Source organism: Glossina fuscipes, unplaced genomic scaffold (genome assembly GCF_014805625.2).
Source record: "Glossina fuscipes isolate IAEA_lab_2018 unplaced genomic scaffold, Yale_Gfus_2 1, whole genome shotgun sequence".
Taxonomy (NCBI): domain Eukaryota; kingdom Metazoa; phylum Arthropoda; class Insecta; order Diptera; family Glossinidae; genus Glossina; species Glossina fuscipes.
In genome coordinates, this window is record NW_023998415.1 from 40,812,136 (window position 1) to 40,823,100 (window position 10,965).

At 32.4% G+C, this 10,965-nt stretch overlaps 1 protein-coding gene across 1 annotated transcript; it reads right to left on the reverse strand.

The window, feature by feature from the left end:
• Positions 1–1,380: 1,380 nt before the first annotated feature.
• On the reverse strand, positions 1,381–7,365 carry LOC119631765 (armadillo repeat-containing protein 8-like). Its single transcript, XM_038024258.1, has 9 exons — positions 7,355–7,365; positions 7,084–7,288; positions 5,847–6,056; positions 5,503–5,737; positions 5,207–5,444; positions 4,931–5,146; positions 4,792–4,863; positions 2,837–3,391; positions 1,381–1,748 (listed from the first exon to the last, which is right to left on the reverse strand). Exons 1-9 carry the CDS (start codon positions 7,355–7,357, stop codon positions 1,509–1,511), a joined length of 1,974 nt encoding a protein of 657 aa, XP_037880186.1. The 5' UTR covers positions 7,358–7,365; the 3' UTR covers positions 1,381–1,508.
• Positions 7,366–10,965: the final 3,600 nt, after the last annotated feature.

Consider the following 10,965-nt stretch of genomic DNA (forward strand, 5'->3'; position numbering starts at 1 on the left):
TAACCCATTCAAGGCAGACATATTGACTGACATCATGACTTAGACGATTTGCCTGACGTGACGGGTAAGCAACTGAAGGCTGATGGCTTAAAAAAATTTGTAAGCTAGTATCTCTAATCTTGGGATTTCTGTTCATTCTTACTCTCTCCGCAATCACTTCGATCTCTCTTAGAAATAACTAAGCCCAATATCTGAGCCGCACGCAATGTATTTGCAATTGCTTTTGCAGCAATAATAATAAATTATTGATTACATTTTCCTATTTTTATATTGTTGTTGCCCTCAAACGCAATGACCGCAACATGTTCAGAGAGGTGTGAAAATAATTTATTGGAAGAAGTGCTTTTTTAATAGATTGATTTTATTTTAATCGCCAACTACACCTTTGCCTCGGGCGCTTCTCCCGCCTTCTTAGGAGAATGTGAATCACATGCGGAAAATTATATGGTTTTTTCGCGGCTTCCCTCTCTCTCCAGATGCGAGTCATGTACGTTCAACTTCACTGACGACAGTAATGTTTCACTTGATCTCAAGCCATTTGCGGCTTGGATATCGGAATGTACGTAATGTTCATTCCACTTGGTGACTTATTACCGCTGGATTCCGAATTAAGTAGAAAGTGGAATATTTCTCACACACACAAATCCGATCATTTTCAGGAGGAAAATTGTGCAGTCACTTTTAGATTTGCTTTTCTATACTACGAATAACTGTACAATTAAATGTCAAAACTAACATAATTTTCTAGAAATGCTCACAGGCATTAATCACGTCATTATCTCTAGGAAAAACAGACAAGGGCTTGTTTGCGCTCTGCGCTCTGGTTGGCTTTTTGATGACTTCGATGATATGAAATGCACAGATCTTCCATCTGTTCGCTAATACGTTCCAATTGGTACTGTTATTGCCGTCATTGTTACTTGTAGTGTCTTCTGCTCCGCTAGTTTTCGGGTTTTCTTAGCCGACCTTCGTAGCCGACATTCATCGAAAACTAGTTTCTCGAATCACTCGACGAATACCAGGATGATTAAACAATATAGTATATCGTTGTTGAACAATTTAAGATAAGCAATAATTTTTTTACTATATTTCGTAATCGAATTGAATTCAATTGACAAATGCGCTAAATGCACATAATTAATACATGTATATATTCTATCAAGACGATATAAAAACAAAAGAAAAGCTATTAAAACATATTTCGAAAGAATATTTATTAGAGATGGCTAACGGACGAACGGCGGCAAAGATATAGTTAAGATAGATGAAGAGAAGAAAATACGCAGAGATATAGCTGCGTGAATTTGAAATTCCGTCACACGCACGAATAATCGAAATTGCCGATTTTTCCGTGTTACAAAATGACTATATATATTTCGATCCTTTGTTTGTGGATATGCGTAATAAATTAGAAGACCTGAGTACACATAAGGAACTAAACGAATAACGAATTGAAAGAAGGATTGTTCATAATATATTAAATAAATGGATATTTGCTAACATTACAACTAGTTGGTAATATCTGGATACATACTCTTACATTTGACAACAATTTGCTTTAATGTTCGACTAATATAATCATTGCTAATTTGTACATTTTCAGTTGTTTTATTTAGCTCCTGAACGTTTCTTAAGACATTTAAATTTGTAAGCCTTAAGGAGCTCTTATCCGACCATATGTCTTTACGATGGACGATACTGCTAATAACATATAGCGATCCGGCTTGTATTCTTTTATCGGGATGAAACTGCAAAAAAGAATATATAAAGAATATGTTAACTTTTATAGCATTCACTTAATGTTAATGACTAAATGTTATATCATCTTAGGTTATTTGGCAAAATGACGACTCGCTATGAATTCGAAATGATTTGATGACATACATAATGTCTAATACTAATATGTATTTCCATGTCTATTGTGTGTGACTAATATCAATGTTTTCTACAACTTATTAATATGAAAAGTCTTTGTGAAGACACCATGACACATGCGGGCAAATATATATCTTTCGTCACTAACAGTGACAAGTCTGCAGAGAGAGAGAGAGAGAGAGAGAGAGAGATCCATCGAATACATATGAACAATTAAATTATAGATTATTGAATCGCCATTGACCTTGAAAAAAAAAAAACAAATTACATCAGGCAGAGTAAGCAAGAAATTTCTTTTGAGCATCCAAAGGAATATTGAAAAGATTCATTTCTATCGACCTTAAAGCACAATATGTTGCAAAAGCCTATGTACTCGTTTCTAGGGACTTTTGAAACATTTTTTTTTTCAAATTATTCATAAATTCAAGATATTTTTGTTTGTTACAACAAAGATTTCTGCTAATACTTGACAGCAAGCCACTGTTAGCCAACACCGTTCACACATATATAAGATTACACTTAATAAGTACGTAGAGTAACATACAAATGCGGGACGAATATTTAGAAAGCCCGAAAAAAAATGAACAGGCTTTCGGTCTATTAAATTAAGGATGAAAAATAATGTGAGCAATTGATCAATATATGTAAACAATTTAGTGAGAAGGGATATAATCGACTTATTTGGAAATTTAATGCATTCAGCATAAAAGTAATGCAGCTTACACTAAATAACTGTCATAGGTAACGGACGTAGTCTTAAGATAACACCTATTTAATACTTTTCCGGCCAATTTAACTATATGGAAAAGTCAACTCAGAATGTTATATGTCAAACTATTAGCGTGAGACACCGCGTTTTGATCTTCAAAATTAGTTTCCTTCCGTTCCCCGGTAACAGATATAAGAATTGATCTATAAATTGTTAATCAAAAATTATGATAACATTTTATCGCTTACTTACCAAAAGTTCCCCAATAAGCTTTAGAAGCCGCTCATCGTTTATTATGTAATCTTTTTGATGGCTTTCAGCTGCAACGCCACCAATCACGCAGAGAGCCTGCTCTTTTATCCCCGCCGATGTAGCAGAATCTAATATCACATATAAAGAATCATTTATCTCCTTAGCATGCATGGACATAATCGGATCGATTTGATGAGCTTCGCTGAGAATATTTCTCAATAAACCCAATGATTTTAGTACAATGAGAGGGTTCGAATCATTGAGACAATCCAAAATTCTTCTTATACCTATCGTATTTATAACATTGGTTTTCGTGCTATCATCAGACTGGTATGTAAGATTCATTAAAGCCCATATGCTATTTAGCCGTAAGGAAGGATGCTCATGTTCTGTAAACTGGCAAAGCTTCTCAATGATTCCCGAACCTATGAGTGGTGTTTTTGATGGAGAAAATTCCAGTAATAAATTGCAAATTGTTGCAGTCACTGCGATTAAAAAATCCGTAGAGGCCTCGTTATTCATTATAAATATTAGTGGTTCCCAAATTGAATGATCCTGAAAACAGCGGCAATGCGTATCATTAATAATAAATTCGATTTTTCGAAACAATTCATTGTTTAAATCGTATATGCCTATGTATATTGTTATATAATTGCATTCTCATTAATTTTTAACGTTTTGTCTAACAATTAACAATTAACCTTCCTTAATTAAAATTTCTTAATAAACATGATTCATAATGCTCTCTATCTAAAGCCTTCATGTTCAATTTATTCAACTGACATTTTCAAAAAATATTTACAATTAAGAATCATTTCCCTGACTATTGCAGGTCGAAAGCTTTTTATATACGTGAAGGTCCGAAATCCACCCGGATGGTTTCTTCTTATTTTGCACGTATTTTGAGTACAAAAAGTCCTACTTATACTCCATTATTTCCAAAATTATTAACGAAAGAGGGCAGAAGAGAAAAGAAAATACAAAATAGGGTAGACTGTGAAGTTATACTTGAAAGTGAACCGTAACATCAAAGGTTTTGGGAAGAAAAATCAATTATTTCTCATTAAGTCGTAGTGATATTCGCATAATCAAATGGGTCTTCGGTGTCATACAATGTTGGCAAAAATAAGCCTAAGATTCAATAGTCAAGAATACAGCAACAAAACAATGCTATGACTTGGCCAAGAGAAAAACCAGAAATCATTATGTATTATAATAAAACTAAGGGCAAAAATGCTATATCAATACACCTATAAGAGCGGAACAAATTGCTGGCCCACACGCTATGTTCTTCAACCTTATCGATACAGAAGTTCTTGCTGTGCGTACGTTATATATGGGAAAAAGTTTGAAAGACTCACCGCACATGTCTTCTAAAGCATTCGAAAGAAGAACTTTGTGTTCCACGTATAACGGTCCGATCTTAAAATCTACTAACTGCTGGCAGATTTCAATTCAAATCAACAATTGAATGCATTTTGAACACGTATTGTTCCGAATATAGCTGTTAAGCTGCTTACTGTAATAATAAGCGCAGGAGAGCCAATCTTTAGTATAGGGTGAAGAGTTCGCTACAGACGAAGAGCCAGAGCAAGATGTTACAGAAATTTGCGAAATTATCAATGTCTGAAAATTGATTGAAAATCACATTTGGGCGGATTTCGTGCCCGCAAAGGTTAATTATCAATTATATTACCAGTGTGAGATATATGTGCTTGTGAGCAAAAATTTATTGGGAAAATGTGAGGACACGCTAGCCAAATGACTTTGTCCATTTTCTTTTCTCACACAAGACATTTAGAATAAATAACGAATACTTATTATATAGAATGTTACAATTATTAGAATATTATAGAAACAACAGATTTTAGTCAGTTTATGTTCGTACTTTAAGAGCTGCAGTGCCTGATCTTATTGGTTTGTGGCGATAGTATCACAATAATAAGAGAAATTACCTGAAAAGTCGTTCGCAGTTGTTGAACAGAACGTGACAGCGAATGAAGACATCGAATAGAAGCAATTCTAACCTAGCAAAAGCATAGTAAATTGATGTTAAATTGCATTAATTGTCTTAATAAATGTTACTCGTATTACCTGACTCTCCCAGTCATTTAAGCTTTGCAATATGCCATCCACAAGACTATTTATGTCGATAATTTTTTTACGTATTGTTTCATCGTTAGCACCCAACGCTGCCAAACATTTTAATGCTGCTTGCTTTACGTGCGGTTCGTTTATTTTTATTAATTGAAATAGAGACTTCAGAAGATGATTGCAGATAGCAGCGATTTGTTGAAGCTTAGCGTCCACCTAGAATTCGATATGTTTTATCAATGAATAGAGAAAAGCTAAGCAATTTTAAACTAAAACCTCAATGAGTATCGCCAATGTTTCCGCTGCTGAAGCTCTTATTTCTTGTCTATAATCTTCTGAACAAAGCCTTACTAAACAAGGTAAAGTTCTGTGCAAAATTCTAAGGTCCGTTGAAGGAAGAGTACCAGATCGATATATGTAAGTCATACACCGAGCTGCTCCCAGTTGAATATTAGGAGAAAAGGAGCGAGACATTAAACAATTTAAAATGTCTGTAAGCGATTTGCCTTGAAAACTGAAGTAAGTAAAATATATTGTGCGCTCGGCGCGGTATTATTTTATGTGGAAAATACCTTGTGACGCAAATGATGTCTGAAACGGATCTATTTGCAAAGCACATGCAGCACAAGCATCTTAAAGCTGGTATTTGAACAGGCTCGTTCTCCATTGAAATGATGCGGGTCAGGATTGGTATTATACCGGCATTTAAAAAACTTAATTGATCTTTTTTGGACTGGCAAAGAGAACACAATATGGTTGTTATATAAATTTGCGATTTCAGCGAGTTGCCCATGAATGATGTTAAAGCTAATGCAAAAACAAAAAAAACAAAAAAAAAACAGAAAACAGAAAAAAATTATAAATTATTGATTAGGATTAAAGCGTGTTTTTACAGACATATTTAGCTCTTACTCACCTAGAAAGTGTGAAATACTGACATCATCACCGAAAAACTGCTCAGCGGTTACGTAATCATGCTCTGATATGGAACAAAGTGCACTAAGACAAATTTCAACGCAGACCATATTATTATTCTCGATGGTTAATTCCTTCTTAAGTATTGATATAATATTATATGTTTCCACCAGTATTTTTACATGAGTTTTTGTGCCTTTTGCTAGTGAACCTAGAAAAAACAAGACAACATGCAGGATTAAATAAGTTGTCAACCCAACCGCGAACATTACATAATAAATGGATAAGTATGGGAGGATTTTTTTTTTTAAATTAAGTAGGCTTACGTTTATTCCGTAAGAGGTTGTTCGTTGTATTGTGTGCTTCATATTTAACGCTGTTGTAAACGTATAAGTACTTGCTAAATCTTGAGGGGTCTTCATCTGTTTTAAAGCGTACTCTTATTTGACAATTTAATAAGATCACCAGAATTATTTGACAACATCACCTGTTAATTTTTATTAAATCTCACGTGTTTGCCTTAGCGGAAAATTCTACCAATACAACAGATACAGAAGTTCGAAGACATCATTTTATGATATTTACATGTATATATATATATATATATATATTCCACTCCTTATGGTAAATATAAAATAATCAGACCTGATCGTAACTCTTATTAACCCTGTATTAAGTTGTGCAAAATAATTCATGGTCAAGGTTTTAAAACGTTTTCATCCCCAAGGCTTTTTTATGAAATTTAAATGAGTCGCGAAATCATGATGACTTATAATTTTTCCACTTGTTGATTAATACATAGTAAATTCACTTTCATTAATATTATCGATTTAGCGCCAATTTATCTTTACATTCCTCTCGAAATTTTCTATAGCCCTTTGAAGCAATTTAAAGTTTAAATTTAAGATATTGCACTAAAAGTCCAACTCATGTAAGCTTACCAAAAGGCAAACGGGGCAGAGATTTGTCGGCTAACGTAGTATTTACGTCAAAAACAACTTTTAACTGAATTCCACGTTAAAGCACTTTCGTTTTTTTTTTTTTTTTGGAAAGACTTCTGTCTTCCCGATTTGATTTACATACTCTACGCATTCATATATATGTTCATATATATGCACATGTATATATATATATATATTTATATATGCTTGTGCGTATGCACTTACGCATTCACGCATATATATATATATATATATATATATATATTTTTATATATATATAAGCATGGCAAGGATTACCTATAATAATCAAAGCCTCTATTTTATTAGTGGTGTTATCCTCACAGCAGACTTGAATTATGTCTGGAACAAGTTCATGAGAAATCAGTAAAGACTTCTGTTTGTTGCTCCCTATAATTGAATCCTTAATAGTAACAAGTGCGGCATACCGCTCCTCGTAATTTTCACCTTTAACTGCATTCTTGAGTTGAATCCAGTTGGTCTCCTGTAGCGGAAGAAAACTATTATTCCTTGCCATTCTCAAAATGTATTATTTGTAAAATTTAAATACCATAATTAGTAGTTTATTTTGTTCAACAATACAATAGCTATTTTTACCAACGTTGCCGTTAATGAGAATTTTGATAGAAAATTTCTTCAATCAATACATCGCAGTAATCCGCAGTAAATATCCATTTAAAACACTCCTTTTCTTTCCGATTAAAAAATAAGCTTAGAAATATAACTGCATTTATAAAAGTTGCATAATTACAATTTTTATATTTATTTATCATTCCATATAAACACATAAACTTCACATGCGACCATGCAAACATTTTTACGGGTATAGAAATTTCTTTTTCCTTTATTTCTTTGTATTTTACTGCTAACGTAGTTGCGCGCTACAGAATTCAAGAAATGTCTTTTGTCTTACTCGCAGTACTTGCATCATTAAATTTATCATACGGCAGTATCATACAGTGTATTATTTATATGTTTGTAACATACGGCAAGACTGTTGGTTTTTCTTTCATAGAAGCAACTTTTTTTTTAAACTTTCAGATAAAGATAATATAATAATATCTAGTAACTTTAGATTTTTATTTCTTACCTTTGCTATGTTCCATTTTATTGAAAATCCGTATTTAAATCGAGTTTCATTTTCATGTTTTGTTTAATTTCATCTCAGCAAATACAACCATCTTTATTTCACGGTTGTATTTTTCGGTTTTGTTCCATTTTCCGTTATTGCATTTCTTAAAAATTCTTCAGGACACAAACTTTTAAGCGCCCTCTACAACTTTTACGTGCCCTTTTCAACTAGTAAATTCCTTTTACAGTCTCAAAAACATTAAGGAAAAAAGAATCGGAAACAATCAGGAAACCATTAAAACGAATAACAATTTCTTTTATATATATTTTTATATATATTAATAAAGTATTTTAAATGTATAATAAAGCTATTATATAAATAAAGCTATTTAATTTATTTATGTTTAAATATAAATTATATAAATTAATATACAACAACAGGACACTCCGTTAATAACATTTGCGCAACAATATTATTATTATTATTAAGTAGTACGTGCTAAAAGCATTATATTTTTTAATTATGTGCATATATATATACATATATATAGTTTTTGACAGTCTTCAAAGTTTGTAACTTACATACATAAATACTCTTTGCAATTTTTTTATGTATATACACATAAACGTTGTTTGCAATTTTTAAATATAGTTATAAATATCTTATGCCATTCTTAGTAAAGAAGAAGAATCAAAGTAAAGCAAAGATATACCAATAAAAATGATTAAAAAAGCTAAAACAAATTCTAAATTCCTATATAACAAACTACTTTGATTTCGTGAGAGAGAGACGACAATATTCAATATAATAACTTAAAAGCATTCCTCATGATGATGATATGAGAGAAATTGCAATAAGGTCAATTAAATTCCAAGATAATGACGTAACTGCTGTAAAAACCATTGCCGCAGCGACAAAATTATCTGTAGCAGAAAATTTTTGGATCCATACTGATTTTCAACAATTATCTGAGCATAACAGGGATTTCAGATAAGAAAACAGTGTTCAAGTCGCCTTAATAAAAATTTTTTAGGATAAAAGCAAAAAAAAAAAAAAGCAAAATTCAAGTGAAAAATCATTCAAAGCAGGTTTGATACTCTGAGACTGTAGGCTTCTATAAATGTTAGAGAAATTAATTCTATTGTTCTGATAATAGAAATAGTAATCTTACCAGAAGATTCTACCGAATTCTCTGCTACCTCTAGAGTGGATAATCCCATTTTCATATTTCATTATAAAAAAAGAAAAAATGGGTATATTGTATTAAATTGAACACTTTTTAAGAAATAAGAATAATCGATTTGAATTCAGAGAATTGGCCTTCATGCTGCTTTAGAAATAATTATACCGTACACCACTTGTGGTACAGGGTATATTAATTGAGTGCGATCGTATGTAACACGCAGAAGGGCTTAAGATAGATCCACCCGAAAATCTGTATTGCTCTAAGCGTGTCTGTCTGTCTGGCGTCTATCCATGTAAATTTGTGTTCAGCCTATAAGTCGCGGTTCACTTTTCGGACCACACCCCTTATAACGGCCTATTATGAAAAGTTGTTGGATGGAAAGAAATTGTAATTTTTAAAGTTTCTCGGCTAAGTAGTAGTATTTCGGCATTCTAAATTGGTATGAAAACTTTAGACTAGGCCAATTTTTGATCCCCTTCAAATATAACCAAAACTGAAGTTCATACGACAAAAAGATATAATTTTCAATGCTGCACGATGAAAATTATATAATCATTTAACATAAATTTAACATAAGAAATGAACTCTGTATCAAAACTGTACCAAAAATCCACTTCGGCCTATTTTTTGGCAGAAAAGTCTAACAAGTGGTTGACTCATAATATTATTGCAATTTTATACAAAAAAAAATGAACTCTACAGAATTTGGATCTTGAATGCCTATTTTTGGATGCTATCCTATGTAAGGATTAAACCTGTACTACATTAGGTTGCATTTTGGGCTCGCTTCCCTATAAATACGCACATGAAAAATATGCCTTTATATAAAAGCAAAATATAATTTCTCTATTTTATAATAAAAGTAAGAATTGTGTTAGACAATATGGTTTAGAGTATTGAATGGTCGGCCTTGCCCAACTGTAATGTTCTTACTTATTATAATTATTATAAGTAATTTAGCCAGCGAAGTAAATTCGAAGATTAATGACTTAAAGCATTAGCAGCTTCTGAGCAGTATCAACTTTATTGAAAAGTTTGCCGTACTTGAGATTTGAACCCACGACCATTGACCTGTCAGTCGAGATGGATATTTATATCCACATATTATTATTATTATTATTATATGCAATGAATTCTAACACTAAAAGTCGTAAAGCACTAGCATCTAAGGATACCGGGTTTTTTAAAAACTCTACCGCAATTGAAACTCGAACGAACGGTCATTTAGTTGCTAGTCGAGATTCTTTACCTTCGGCAAGTCGGGCGGATGTATACCCAAGTAAAGACCAAAAGACATGTCGTAGACTCAAATATAAGTTTGAAGCCTAATAGCCATCGTATACGAAGCTGTCGAAATGACGAAGTTAACAATTTCGATGTCCAACATTCTGCAGACAGTCTATTGCCACTCAACATTGACGACTACAAAAATCACTACTATTGAGGGATAAAGTGTTTCGCGAAATTACATGACTTCCCTTATCGAAATATCGTAACAAATTTCGTTGCAATTAATTGATATATGATCCAAACTTTCATAGACCAAAATCAAAAAAAAAAAAAAAAAAAAACAAATAGCGGGTATAAAGCGCAGTTATCATGGCCAGAATCGATGTAAGCGATATATTGTATTAGTTGTACTTACAAGGCGCTCGTTGAAATTGAAGGAATATGTCTTTAAATGTAGTGGTGGGGTAGAGCGTTACATTTTTGTGGAGTAAGTATTTTAATTAAATACATTTTCTTTCTTTAATTCACAAAATCAAGAACTTTTTGACATTGACATTGTTAAGATAAATCAAATTTGGGCAGCATTAATGTTTTTTCCTCTACCTTAGCATTGTGATGAGAATGAATGTGCAAAAAATGAAAAAAACAATGATGTAAACAGCGTAGACGTAGA

Bases quoted from the DNA above. Each gene is read 5' to 3' on its own strand.
- LOC119631765 (XM_038024258.1), bottom strand. The intron at 6,057-7,083 runs GTAATCCTTGCC...TGTTTTTTCTAG, and splicing joins AGAGGCTTTGATTATTATAG to GTTCACTAGCAAAAGGCACA. The intron at 3,392-4,791 runs GTAATTTCTCTT...CGCTGTTTTCAG, and splicing joins AACTGCGAACGACTTTTCAG to GATCATTCAATTTGGGAACC.